The sequence below is a fragment of the Rhinolophus sinicus genome, chromosome 14 (genome assembly GCF_057876585.1).
Source record: "Rhinolophus sinicus isolate RSI-liver-muscle chromosome 14, RSI-T2T, whole genome shotgun sequence".
Lineage (NCBI taxonomy): Eukaryota > Metazoa > Chordata > Mammalia > Chiroptera > Rhinolophidae > Rhinolophus > Rhinolophus sinicus.
Window position 1 is genome coordinate 142,881,555 of NC_142514.1, and position 15,540 is coordinate 142,897,094.

The following is a 15,540-nucleotide window of genomic DNA, read 5'->3' on the forward strand; positions in this document are numbered from 1 at the left end:
GTCTCCAGCCCAGTTTCCCTAATGAGTTAGGTTACACTCAATAGGGCATCTACTTTATTTTAGTCTAGAAGTAAGCCCAAACTTATTCTAAGAGCACTAAAAATAGATTTAGAAATTTTTTCCCTATTGAGGGTAAAATACTTAGATTTTGGCCTAGTAAAAAGGAGAAAAGAAATTCTTATGCTTCTTTTATTTTGAGCCCCTTAAGCTTGTCTCTAACCTAAGGAAATTACACCTTGAACATGGATCCGCTAAATTTACAAGGGAAATATTTGGAAGTTCATGGAAAAAAAACCTCTCTGAAAAATAAAGGTCATTATTTTGTCTTGCCTTGTATTAGGAGCATAGCTCATCCTCTCGACTTGTGCCAGCTGAAAGATGGAGAGAGAGGGAGAGAAGAAACTAGAACCACAGTTATGGTAGGATAGGATTCTTAATCTCTGAGGCTCATATTAAGACTCATAGGAAAATTAATATAACCAGAATGTAATGCAAAATTGAAAAAAACAAATCCCTATTGTGTGGACTTGTATGAAATTAATTTCTGTGTGAGCCCAGGAAATGGAAGAACTTTCCAAAACAAGAGCATGGTACAAGATGGTAATGAACAGGCAGGCCATGGGGCATGGCTGACCATGAGCTGCGCTTTCTGAGTACCACACAAAGGTCCAGCCCTATCTCAGGAAGTCATCTCCAGACCTGATCAGCTCTGCTCCAACAAGACTACTTTGCTGTTTCAGGTACAATTCAATTGGAAAAGAAGTGCTTGTCACTCAGAAACTGTTCTACAAAAGAATAAATGGAAGCAGGACACAGAGAGTCTATCTTCTGAGTTAAGGTTATCATGAATTTGTCAGACTAGGGGTAGGTGGATGTGATTTGTGTTCATATTTATAAGATAACTTGTTTTTTTCTTTTTCTTTTCTTCTATTATCCATGGAAAACTTTATCAAATGTATTTAAGAAAATAAATACAGGACATAAATGATCCGTTAAATGATTATTTAATTTAATTATTTTGCTTTGTTCATGTGTAACTCAGGTCAGCTGACACCACTAACCATTTAATATTTCACCTAAATTTTCATAAGCCTCCAATACTCTTCAAATGGAAAAAATAATCCTCAGCCAATATTTGCTATAAATTTCTGGAGTCCTGTATCACTTACCCAAAGCACTGGTGTGTGGAAGTCTTCACTAAATTTTAGATAACAAGCAGATCTCAATTAATAGAAATACAAAAAGAAGAATTAGTTATTGGATGATCTTGATCTTACTTCATTTACTGCCAGTCATGTTACTCAGGAAAATTTCTCCCTAGAGTGTTTCTTAACCTTCATTCCTCCTAGCAGAGCTATTTAGTCATTGTCCTTTACTCAACTTCAGGTCTAAAAAAATGTAGCTTTTTTTTGGGGGGGAGTGGATATAATTCTGATAGAAAATTATTTTTCTTACAAGTACAGTATTAGGCTTGAGAGCTCTGTGATTATGGAATTTAGTCATTAGGGTTTGTGAGAGAAACCTACCTGAGGGGAGGTGGATGGGGTATGTCAAAGTCTCCTGAGATGTGTTTACTAACTACATATTTCTTTTTAAGTACCCTTTACAAAGCTATACCATGTTTTCAATAGGTGTGGTATGATGGAGAAGTGTTACTGGTGGAAACGTAGTAATTGTTCATGTGAACTGTCTCCAGGCTATGTATTTAAGGCAAATATCCCATACTACAGGCTGTGAGAAATAAACTTCCTACATAGCAATCCATATTTTTACAGTGAAAGACAGACTATAAACAACAAAGGATTAGAGTCAACTTTAATTAGTAGTTTCAATGGTCAAGTCCAATGTCTCTAACTGGGACAAATTACTCTGTAAATGTTAAACAGCGTATAACTGATAGAGTGCTAAGTGGCTTTTTCACTATTTAACATGACATTGTGAAAAAAATCTACTGTATAATTTTAACACACAAAAAAAAATCTGAGAGCCAGCAATTTAATAAACAAATGGTTGACTAAATGTAGTAGAGGCAACTAAAATAAATCCAAAATCCAAACAAAGAAATTTCTGCTAAACAGATATATTCAGAATCTTATATAACTGTGTCATAGACACTAGACTGAAAATATTTCCCACGTCAACTATTCAACAAGATATGGAGATTTATGGTTATATTCACCAGGAAATCCCATTCAACATTTAGAACCCAAATATCTACAAGAACATTTTTACAAATAATATAGAAAAACAAGTTTATGGTTATTAGGGGAAAAGGGAGTTATTAGGGGAAAAGACACAATTCAGGTATAAATTGGACAATTGAGAACTATGTCTAAACCAATCCTAATTTATTTTCATTGTATTTTCTTAAAGGACCCTCTTAGCATCCAGTCCACACAAAAACACTATTAATATAAACAGGTTAATAATTTACCATTTACTTAGATGTCAGTACACTGCTTGAATACTAATTTTACCAATTTGAACAAATGCAATTTATCTCAGAAAGAAAAAGCCTTTATTGCAGATCTGCTAATTAGAGAATTGGTTAATATTTATTAAGCAGCAATAAAGCAATAAAGCAATAAAGAATATATATATACTCGTATGTAATGGATTATTTATTCATATTAAGAAAATAAAAGCTTTTAATTTTCTGTCCTCTCAACATATTTGTCTATAATATATGTTAAACATAAACAGATTATTTTATGTGTGTGTGTGTATATACATGCTCGTGCGTGTACATGCACATTGCCCAGTGGTCTTTATCCAACTAAGAACAGGAGGATGTACTTCTGTAACAATAAAATAAATTTCTATCACCATTTTATGCAGTGATCCCTTACTTATCCAGAGCTTACCTCAGCACATCTGTATTCAACGGGTGAGACACACACAAGGAAATGTCACATGCTCTGTGTTATCCGGAACCAGACTCAATCCATCTCCATACCCTGGGTGCTCAGCACGGAGGTAGGCCCATACTATTCATTCAGTATGTGTTTGCTAAATGAATAAATAAGGGATCACTGCACAAAACAATGATAGAAATACTTCATTGTTATGGTAGTACTCACTCTTTCCCTCTTCATACTTTTTCTGTGACTTCTCAATTCTGTAGTTGAGGTTAAAAGATACATATTTTTTTAAAAGAAGCCTAAAAAATACTGAAGTCAGCAAAATGGCTTTCAAAATTCAGTTATAGATATTCAGAAGTATTAGGATATAAAAAGCAAAAAAAGGAAGATTTCCTTTGTAAGCATGATTCTAAGAGCTATAAGGTAATCTTTGTCCTTGACTTTTTTTCCTTTTATTTTTGCTCATAACTGTGTACAGAGTTAGCTTACATCCAATTTCTGTTCCCTTATATAGGAATGGATGGTTTTCCAGGGTGACTGGGAGGATTCTCTGCCCTGGGAGAGGATGGATGGTAGGGTAGCTTTTTCCAGCTTCGTGGCTCTAGGGCGCCTTCTGCCGTTGTGCGAATACCTCAAAGTAGTGCCTCTCTGAGGCCACTTCAGTGTCTCAGAGCGAAGAAATCTGTTTCTAGAGGATGTTTGGCTCCCTCATTCTGTTCCAGCTCTAGAGCTCTACAGGTCTTCCTTATAAGTGGTACTTGAGGCTGGAGAAGTTTATGTAGCTGCAACAGCACTTCCATGTATCTGCTATAGCCTTTCCACTTATATCAGAACATTCTCTCTTCCTCAAGTAATCTTTATCTGTTTTACTTCAGGCTGAAATTTTTCAAAAAACTTATTGCTGAACATTTCTGAGTTTCTCAAATGCTTAGGACCACAGTTGCATTGATCAATCCACTCAAGTGTGCGAGGACTTGGGCCTTGTAAGGAATGTTCCCTATTTCACCAGTCCATCTCAAAGCCATCTGCCCAGGTTTCTGCGTAGGGTATAGTCTTCAACTATTAGGGGGTGATGTTTGCGATTTTTGGTGGTGGTGGTGGTGTGTTTTGTGTGTGTGTGTTTTTTTTGTTTGTTTGTTTGTTTTTTAGTTGAAACTTCTTATTGGAGTAAATTTTGTTATTCCTTTCACTACACTGTTTCGTACCACACAATTTCTAATCTTGTTTGGCTAAACCTACCTTGGTTTGGCTAAACCTACCTTCTTCTAGGATACTCGAGATTCCCCTGTCACCTTATTTTGTTGAAGATGTTATCTCTAGGCTTCTATTCTGTTTTGTTTTTTGTAATGGTTGGTTAATTTGGCACTCAGGTGGTGTTCACAGGAGATTTATATCTACATCGTTGCTATGTTTAGGACATGATCATGTCACTCAGTCCCTATGGCTTTCTTTTTAAGGAAAGTTATTTCATGATCCTATGAGAAAAAAACATGGAAAGGGATGTTTCTTTTTTAAAAAAATGGTAAATTTTTTGCCCCAGTGTCTGCTTTTTCCAATTATCCAACGGTGTTGAATTATGCCACGGCCTGTCCACTGCCCAGTGAAATTCCCCCACACCATTGTACTTATCGCTGCCAAGTGTCTGCAAGGCTGCATGGTCTGTGTTTTGTGTGCTTCACATAAATTTGCAGAAGATTCCTTTCTGTTCATGGCTGGTACTCTCCAGGGATTATGCTCTGTGAATTTTCTGATATCCTTCAACCACCTCTCCTCTGCTCTAACATATGTTGAGGACTGCAGTCTTGGAGTCTCCAGGCCTGTGCTTACTACAGGCCATGACAATGCATATTCCAGCAAATTACGGGTCAAACTCCCAGTGCCTCTAAAGCAGACTCAGCCCACCATCAATCACTATTATCTATTAGCCTTAGAGTTAGAGTGCTCACTAGCTCCCTAGAAGAAAGTTCATTCTCCTGAATCATGTGTGAGGGATGGCAACATATGCTTTATCTTTTCATAAAACTTTTCTTCTGGTTTCAAACTTTGGAATTTCAGGTGTTACATGTGTATAGTACAGAGTCAATATAGCAAGCACATATGTCCTATTTTATACAACTCAGAATGCTCTTACTTATTTCAAAAATGTAAAGTTAGTCACAGCTATTGTGTATCTTTAATTCTCTAAGTTTAAAGACAGTCAAAACTATTACTCCTTTAAAAAGTATTGGTGATACCTATGATCTCAAAAAACATAATCCCCAGCCATAATGTGGTTTATACATATGCCTTAGTTTTTGTCTGTTTTTGAGATTTACTTGAAAGCATAGATGTTGCTAGTATATTGGGACAAATAAAAGGGTCGAATTGGAGACCCACTTCCTTGTTAGGTCTGAGAGAAATTATTTGTGGCAACCTGTGACATATTTAATTACAATGTAAGGTGGCTTGATGTTTTGAGTTATGGGTTATGGCCAGGTTATACCATAAAACTAATGGCAGGTACCCAATCATAGGCCTAAACATATAACGAGATTGAAATCCTGCAAATGCCTAGCTTAGTACACCAAAAAATCAGCAATAACAACTAACTCCTAGGGTACCTGGCTTTCCAGAAGGTATCTCCCCAGTCACAAATTGTGTGCCAATAACATCTTGTGCAGCTTCTTACGAATTTCCTTAGTCTTAAATAATCGGGTTGAGCATCAGCGGAACAAAGAGATAAACGAGGAACATGAACTTGTGCACATACTCAGGGGAATGCTTCCCAAACTGATGAGCCATGGACACACCAACCATGGGCACATAAAAGATGAGCACAGCACAGATATGTGACACACACATGTTGAGTGTCTTAAGTCTTTCCTCCCGGGAGGCAATGGACAACACATAATGCAGTATGAGCACTAGGAGAGAAGGGTGAGCACTGAGTCTACACGAAAGGCAGATGACAATGAACAGGCCGTACATGCTGTTGATGGTGGTATCTCCACAGGGCAGGCAGATCAGATCTGGTGCAAGCAGTAGGAATAGATCAGTATGTTGGCCTTACAAAAGGGCAGCCTCTTCAGAGGAAAAGCAGTGGGAAGACCATGCAGGAGCTACAGATGAAGTGTCTACTAGGGAAGAAACACCAAGAACTCCGCACACTCTGCACAAAACCTCCCTGCCAGCCTCCACCCCTCCATGCCCTGAGCTGTAAAACTGCCTCTTAAGAGTCCCCTGGGTCCAATAAGCCTCAGGGCTCAGAAGTGGCTGGGGTATCAGGAAATGTAAAAAATCTTGGATGTATGGCTCTTCTGTGTCCTGGCAGTTTTCTCCCTAAGAAGTTTCAAAGACATTGTGTTAGAACTGGATTGTCCTTCATTTTATAGAAGAGGACATGAAGCCCAGAAATAATCTATCAGTAAGTTAAAAACAGAGCTGGATTAAATCCCAGACCCTCTGACTCTCACAGCAAGTTTGAAAGGAAGGCAGCTGTCATATCACAACTCTTCCAATTCACTTTCCAAATTACAAAAATATTTTAAGTATAATTACATCATATTATTTCCATTACTATTACGGTAAAGTCCAAATTTGTATGTGGACCAGAGGACCCTGTGTTATGACACTGATTTCCATTCGAACTTTATCTTGAGCCATTTCCCTTTTGTTCTTTCTATTGCAACTGTAATGCTCTTTTAGTTCCTTTAATATGTAAGGTTTACTCCTTCCTCGTGGCTTTCACAAATGTGGCTTTCACAAATGCCATTTCCCATGTCGTAGAAGCTTTTCCCCATTCACCTTCCCTTTTTCTGACTAGATTCTTATCCATTAGCTCTTAGCTTAACTGCCTTATGGACAATTCCCATAACCGTCTAGCCTAATAAATGCTTATTTAACATTCTCCATTGTTCTTTTCTAGTAACTTACAGGGTTGTGATTAAGTGACCTAATATAAACAGTAAATTATTTATTCCATGCCTCTCTTCTACTACAATTACTACATAAGTTCCAAGAAAGATGAGTCTATGTCTTTCTTATTCTTTAATATGTTCAATTCATTTAGTACAATGTTTAGCAAATAGCAAGTATGTAACTAATTTTTTTATCATAACTAACCCCATCAACATAACAGCATCAGCATTCTTTCCATAAGTGCCTGCAAAATGGTTTTCCACGGCATTTGGTGAATCACATGTCAAGGTGCAGATGACATGAGCACACCTATTCAACCTAAGCTATTTTGTCAGTGTGTCTAGTTACCTACCAGCCCCATAGTACAGAATGGCCCACACTTAGGTGTTTACTTAAAATTGTTTTTTTACAATGTTTTTCCTAATCTAAGCCATGTTTTCATTTCTAACAAGACAGAATCTTTGTAAAGTATCTGATTCACTTTTCTACCTTAATTAATGTAAGCCAATGTTCACTAGAGACATTTTTGGCCCTATAGGCTGTGTTAGCCCTTCTCTGGGCTACCACAGGTAGTAATCATGGCATCTTCTCTCACTGGATTATAACTGTTTCCCCTCATTAATAACATTCATGTATTGAGCATTTTATGTATTGGTCAACCTCACTAATTCATTTAAACTTTACAACAGCCTTATGAAATAGGTACCCCTATTATCTATGTTTTGTATATAAGAAACTGAAGCACAGTGAGTTAAATAACTTTTCCAAAGTCACAAAAAATGTAAGTGGTAGAACTAGCATTTGAATCTCGGTACTCTTAACCATCGTGCTGTATGGCAACATTGTGAGTTAAGAGGGTAGGTACCTCTCTGCCTTATGCTCCATAAATACTTTCAGTATCTAACATGGGGCCTGGCACATCATGGGTACTCAATAAATAGCTACTGAATGAACGGATGAGCTTCCTTCATGATTTGGTATCTTGCAGATCTGAAGCCCAAATTAAGGCCATCATTGTTAAATATGTTTATCTGTAGAAGACATTAAGAGAAAAGACAAGAATTGCAAAAGTTTTCAAAGTCATGTCACCAGCTCAAAATCACGCTAGTCATGAACTTCAGAGAGAGACTGGGTTCACGTCCTGCTCCTCAACTTGCTCTCTTTGTGCCTCAGGGTCTTCACCTGTAAAAAAAAATAATAATAATTTTGCCTACATCATTGGCCTACTGATAGGAGCTAATGATGTTTTTAAGGATAAAATAAACTTTGAACTTTGACTGTCACTTATTAAGCCATCAAGACATGTTATTCATATTACTTTGCAACTGGTAAAACTAGCATTATTGATCTTAAATGACTGGTGCAGCCCAGTTGAATGAATAGATCAAGTGGGACTAGTCCTGGCATCAGGTCTGCCATAGATAAATATCCTGTTATTTTGCTTTAAACTAATTATCTGATATTATCCTTTGATCACAAGACAAACATTCTGGTTGGCACAGGCTTCTGGTGAAGTGGGATGTGGGGAGTGAAAGTTTGATATGTCCCTGATATGCACTAGGTGGGAGGAGTCTCTTGGGAGCCAGAATAGTGATATTGGTCCTCCACAGCTCTTAGCCACATCGGGAAAAGAATGGCTCCCTTAAGAAAAGGAAATGCTTATTCCTTGAGTTGAACACTTGGAAAGCACCTCTATGGGGAGCCAGCTGGAGTAGCAACACTCAAACCGCTCCCCTGCGAGGCTCACCTTCTAGGACTGCTCAGATTATTCATTTGCTTGCATCTCTCTCCCCACCCCACCCCATTTTATTTAAAACATGATGTGTATGTTTTATAGAAAAGTAGAAAATACAAATAAACAGAAAAGGAATCTTCCTAATTCTCACTAATTAGACAACTACTAGTGAAATTTCTGCTAATGCTTCCAAATACTTTTTCTGTGCAAATGTATGAATATTTAAAAACCATATTACATGTTAGTGTGTTTACCAAGAAAATAATTGTCAGCATGCTAGAAATATTCGTTGGAAAATGTTTTGTTTGCAATACAACTTTACAGTGGTTTATACATTCTTCTAAGCTATCTTATGCTAGAAATCTGCTGTTGTAGCCATAGCCTCTATTTTAATTAGTATAACTTTGCGCGGGGAGGGGGGTTCTTTATGTTTTAGCGTATGAGAGGGCTACTCTATTCCTGCCCCATTTCTCACCTTCTTAGTACTTTTGAGGGAGGGTAACTCAATTGTACAGTAATTCTAAATTAACTTTAAAATCATGTTGTTGTATTCTGAAAAATATTCAGAATTAAGTAAACCGAATTTGGAAAAAATGACACCTTCACTATTTGTTTAATCTTCCACCAAGGCACATGCATTTGTAACCATTCATTCAAGTTTATTTCTAACCTATCAATAATACTTGAAGTTTTATTCCATAAAATGTCTCATTAAAATATTACTGAGATGCATTAATTGTTTAAGTTTTATAATTTAACTATTTAGTAATTAAAATATTTGCCTTATTTTTGAAAGTACTAGTTTTGTATTATTATGTTACATTTGGCAAATTTTCTCAATTTTTGGTAACCCTTCCCTTTAAACTCCTTTTAAGTTTTCTTGATCCACAAATTACACCACTTGCAAATATGGTTGCATTCATTCATTTATCCAATCCATAAGTATTTATTGACATCTATTATGTAATTTGAATATTGTTAAGTCCTGACAACAATTTGGTGACCACAAAAGTAAAAATTTTCCTTATTAAGTACTTATTATATGCCAAGCAATGTACCAACCACCTTACATATATTATTATCTTACATACATTATCTCTAAACTTTATTAAAACACAACAATCTGGTTAGTTTTGTAGCAATTTTATATATAAGTTGAGGCTCAGAGAGACTGGGATTTTTCCAAAGCTAAAATCTACGTTGCACGAAGTTTACCCTCTTTCTATTAACAAACATCCATTCATTCAAGAAGCTTATGAATAAAATAGGGAGCTCATATACAGAGAAGGGCAGAATGGTATCTAGGTGCTATGGTATAATTCTACACAAATACAGTACAAGTACCTGAAAATAATAAAACATCTATTATACCACTGTTGGAGCTGAGGGGACCAGGTAGATGGAAGGCAGGTAGTAAAGGAAGTGCTAAAAATGCTGAGCCAGTGTCTGGCTCATGGTATCTGTCTAAATAATAGTTTTAGATGAATAATTAGAATGATATGCAGTTTCCAGGCAGATAAAAATGGATATTCAAAACAAAAGCTATCAGAACAAAAATATAGAAGCATAAAGCAGCCTGTTTGTTCAGGAATTACATGCAGTTCTATATGGCTGGAACAATTTTTTTTTGGGGGGGTGGGGGTGGGGCAGGGGCCTGGGATTGTAGATGTAAGAGATGGATTCAATGGTAATATTATTACGAGACATGTTAAGGGTTTTGGACTTTATCCTTAAGCAGTAGGAGTCATTCAAGACTATGGGTGTTTTATAACCAGGTAGATTCTTTAGGAAGATCATTCTGGCTACAGCATGGAAGACTGAAAGACAAAAATGGGGAACAATCAGATCATTTTGGAGATATTGCCAAGGTGAGGGGTGATAATGAAGGGCAAAAAGAAGGCAGCACTGGTGAGGTAGAGGCAACGATTGGATAAGCCAAAGTCTAATTAGAGTTGTCAGGATTTAATATTCAATTACAGGTAAAAGGATAAGGTAAAATAGCTCCTTTCTGTCTCACATTTTGTTGCATTACTCAAAGGTTCCTCTAAAAAATGGTAAATAATAATAGCCAAAATGACAAAATTATTTTCCCTTATTTTAACCAGAAAGTATATGATCTAACACATTAAGAAAATATACAGAAACTTTTTAAATTTCTTTTTATATAGGATGGATTTTTTTTTTCATTAGATATCTTCTCTGGTCTCTACTATTGCTTACACATATGTTTTCGTTATTTTGCTTATTAATATGATGAAGTAGATTGAAAAATTTCTGAAAAAACAGCTTTGAAAAATCCTAGGATATATGTCAATTATTCTTTGTCTGTATTGCTTAACTATATTAGCAACTTTTAATAATTACTCATATGGAGGTCGGACAATTAAGTTCACAAACTTTCCACTGTCTTTTCATATATTTCCATTACTGTATTTAATCTATAGAATTTTTGCTGATACATATTTTTCTGTATTGCTTATATGGATTATATTTAACCTTTTACATAGCTTTCCAATTTTATTTATGGTTTAAAATATAGAGGGTGCCAAAAAAATGTATACACATTTTAAGAAAGGAAAAAACTGTATTAAAATTACACTGATGGTAACCACTTTGAGCAGCTCTTGTAACTGCATAAGTCACGTGTGACTTGTATTTGTCTTTTGTTATCCGTATATATTGAGTATTGCAATTTTAATACAGTTTTTTCCTTTCCTAAGGCACCCTCTGCATATAAGATGAATGACCTATTTCTTGAAATTTGTGGGGCAGCAAGTAAAAAGATATGTTGGAGATGGTGGGAGTATAACTGTTAACTTTCAATTTCTTGCTCAATTATCAGTGAATTCTTTTATTTACACTTTATAATTTTCCCAAAATAGCAGTTTATTCAAGATTTCAAATTACTTGTAGAACATTCTACTGTCATTTTAAAAATAACTCTAATCTATTATTATGTATGATTTTTAAGTTTTATTTTCCATTTGATTAGATTTTCCAAAGGTTGGTCTGTTCGGTTAGCTTGTCAAAGGATTAGTTATTGGATTATTTTCACTCTTTCCTATTCACATCCATTCGCATATTTTATTTTAACTATTTTCAATTACTTTACATAGTATTTTATTCTTTCATAGTGTCCTAAATTGAATACTTAATTTCTTAACTTTCTCTTGTTTGTTTTTCATAAAAATATTACCCAAATTTACCAAATGTTATTATTGCTGAAAGTTAGATTATTTAATAAAATATCTATGCAATTATATTTATCTCATACTAAAAGTGGGGTGAACAGTGTTCTAACTTGAAATAAATATTGACATGCACAACTATACTTATTGTATCATATATATATTATATATATAAATACACACACACACAGAGTGCCAAAAAAATGTATACACACTTTAAGAAAGGAAATAAACTATTAAAATTGTAATACTCAATATATACCGATAACAAAAGCTGAATACAAGTCATGCTTGATTTCTGCAATTACAAGAGGTGCTCAAAGTGGTTACCATCAGCATCCAGACACTTCTGATTACAGCAAACTACTGCTTGAGCAATGGTGACCAAAGTGTTCACTTATATACATTTTTTGTCACCCTGGGGTGAGTGTGTGTGTGTGTGTAATTTTAACTAATATTCTTTTAACATAATTATTTTATTTTATTTTTTTGTTGTGCTAAGAACATGACATGAGAGCTACTCTCTTAACAAATTTGTAAGTGAATTATACATTATTGTTTACTATGGGTACAATGTTGTACAGCAGACCTCAACAGCTTATCCACCTTGCTTAACTGAAACTTCATGCCCATTGATTAGTAACTACTCATTTCACCTTCTGCCAAGCCCTTGGCAATCATCATTTCACTTTTTGATTCTATGAATTTGACCATTTTCTGTACCTCATATAAGCGAAACCATCCAGTGTTTGTCTTCCTGTGACTGGCTTATTTCACTTAGCATAATGTCCTCAAGATCCATCCATGTTGTTGCATATTGCAGAATTTTCTTCTTTTTCAAGGCTGAATAGTATTCTATTGTATATACATGCTACATTTTCTTTATCCATATATTGACTGATGGACATTTAGGTTGTTTCCTCATCTTGGCTATTGTGAATAGTGCTGCAATGAACATGGGAGTGCTAATATTTCTCTGAGATACTGATTTCAGTTCTTTTGGATAAATACCCAAAAGTGAGATTACTGGATCATGTGACCCTGCTTCCCCGAAAATAAGGCCTAGCGGTATAATCAGCTCTAATGCATCTTTTGGAGCAAAAATTAATATAAGATCCCGTATTATATATTATATCATATTACATTATATTACATTACATTGCATTACACTACACTACATACATTGCATTACATTACATTACATTATATTATATTATATTATATTAAAGACCCAGTTTTGTATTATAGTAAAATAAGACTGGGTCTTACGTTAATTTTTGCTCCAAAAGATGCATTAGAGCTGATTGTCCGACTAGGTCTTATTTTTGGGGAAACACGGAATATGGACATCAAAAGCACAGGCAACAAAAACAAAAATAAACAAATGGGACTATATGAAACTGAAAACCTTCTTCATAACAAATAAAACAATCAACAGAGTATTAAGGCAATTCATGAAATGGAAGAAAATATTTGCAAGCCATATATCTGATACAGGGTCAGTCTCCAAAATATATAAGAAACTTTTATAATTCAACAGCAAAAGAATAAAAAGCTGATTTTAAAATGGGCTAAGGAGTTAAATAGCCATTTCTTCAAAGAAGACATACAACTGGCCAACAGATCTATGAAAAAATGCTGAATGTCTCTATTAGCAAGAAACTGCATATTGAAATCACAAAAATTTCACTTCAAACCAGTTAAGATGGCTATTATCAAGAAAACAAAACGATAACAAGTGTTGGTGAGGATGTGGAGGAATCTGGACTCTGCACAATGTTGATGGGAATGTAAAATAGTTCATCCACTATGGAGACTAGTATGGGAGTTCCTCAAAGAATTGAAAATACAACTGACTTTGCCATAATATTGGGGAAAAGAACCCTTTACCCATGGTGGTACTGTTTTCATGGTAATAAATTCCTTTGTGATGATTCACTTTAAACAAGGATAATAGAAACATATTGTGAAAATTTTAGGGACTGATTATGAGAATGTACATTTTTCTGATTAAAAAAGAGAAAAATTGAGCAAACATTTTTTGCTAAATTATGACCCAGTTTATTTACCTCGCCAAAACCTCTTGGCTGGAGTCCTAAGTAGTTCCAGGATGTCATTAAACATCTGGTGGCAGAAATCCTAAAAGTAAGTTAGTGCCCCAAAGGGAATTTAAAAAGCCTGGTCAAAATGACTTAAAAACTCAAATTTGTGGATTAACAGTAAATGTCCTCTGACTCTTGGCTGTTCAACACAATTACTGCTTAAAACTTGGTTCTCAGTAGTATTTTGCAAAGCCTCCGACGAATCTCTTTGGTTTTGATGGAATAGATGACAGGGTTGAGTGTTGGAGGAACAAAAAGATAAATGAGGGACATGAGTGTGTGCACATACAGGGGGGCATGCCTCCCGTAGCGAGCTGCCATGGACACACCAACCATCGGCACATAGAAGATGAGCACAGCAGACATATGTGACACACACGTGTTGAGTGTCTTGAACCGTTCCTCCCGAGATGCAATGGCAATTACAGAGCGTAGTATGAGCACATAGGAGAGGAGAATAAGTAGAGAATCCAGGCCAAAGGTAGAGATGACAATGAACAGACCGAAAATATTATTGATAGTGATGTCGCCACAGGGCAGGCGGATCAGATCTGGATGCAGGCAGTAGGCATGGGAGAGTACATTGGCCTTGCAGAAAGGCAACCTCTTCAGAAGGAAAGGCAGTGGGAAAACCATGCAGAAACTGCGGATGATAACAAACACGCCCATGCATGCCACATGGGCATCAGTGAGCACTGTGGCATAGCGCAACGGGTTACAGATGGCCACATAACGGTCAAAGCTCATAACTAGTAGGATCCCAGACTCCGTGAAGGAAAAGAGATGAATAAAGAACATTTGAGCCATGCAAGAATCAAAGCTGATCTTCTGTAAGTAAAAGCAAAATGTGGCCAGCACCGTGGGCAGCGTGGAAAAAGACACACCTAAGTCATTAAGTGAAAGCAGGGACAGGAAATAGTACATAGGTTGATGCAAGCTCTGCTCCTCCTTGATAATGAAAAGGATAAGGGCATTGCCCACAATGGAGACAATGTAGAAGGTACCAAGGAGCAGAAACACCCAGTGTTTGGAAGTCTGCAGCCCTGGGAGCCCTGTCAAGATGAAAGAAGGCAACTCTGAGCTGTTGTGGGGGTTATCTCCCATGCTGGGATGAATGTTTATATTGTAAGACCACTCTCCTGTAAAGAAGACAAAACATAGTTTTATCCATGGCCTAGACCTAATATTTTAAGGCTCTTATACACCATCCAGCCCTTCACTTAATGGCATTACTCGATTTTATTCAGCAAATCACTCATCCTTGCCTCTCACTGTCACCAAGATTTCTGGATTTGTCTGACTTTTCTTAGTTTATCCAGCTGCCTGAACTGGTTATGTTGTCTATTGCCAGCATGCTTCTTCTCATGTTTAAAGCTTTGAACTCTTTTCTTTATCAATCTATGGGCATCATTTGGTTAAAGACTTAAGACAAAACTCTCCTGATCACTGCTTTCTTGACTATCCTGTCCTCCTTCTAAACATTCCACTTATTCACCAAACCATAAACTTTTCAATTTCTCATGCTGACTTCTCAGCTTTTGTAGTCTCTCAGTTATTCCATACATTCATTCAGACAGAAGATAGATGGAGAAAAAGATATCCATACATAGAAATAACCTTCCAGACGTTCATCAAAATGCACTTGATTCCCATATTTCTACTCATCTTTTCATTCTAACCATTTAGTTTATGGCATCACTTTTTTCCCTGTATAATTTAATTTACTGAAAGTCATTTCTTAAACATTTCTTCAGAAC

General features: G+C 36.0%; 1 protein-coding gene across 1 annotated transcript; it reads right to left on the bottom strand.

Moving 5' to 3' along the window:
- Nucleotides 1-13,942: 13,942 nt before the first annotated feature.
- LOC109436954 (olfactory receptor 51I2-like) lies at nt 13,943-14,887 on the bottom strand. The gene has a single exon (XM_019715835.3). The coding sequence runs from the start codon at nt 14,885-14,887 to the stop codon at nt 13,943-13,945; it is 945 nt and encodes a 314-aa protein (XP_019571394.3).
- Nucleotides 14,888-15,540: the final 653 nt, after the last annotated feature.

Excerpts from the sequence above, each read along its gene's own strand:
- LOC109436954 (XM_019715835.3), bottom strand. The coding sequence starts at position 14,887 with ATGGGAGATAACCCCCACAACAGCTCAGAGTTGCCTTCTTTCATCTTG.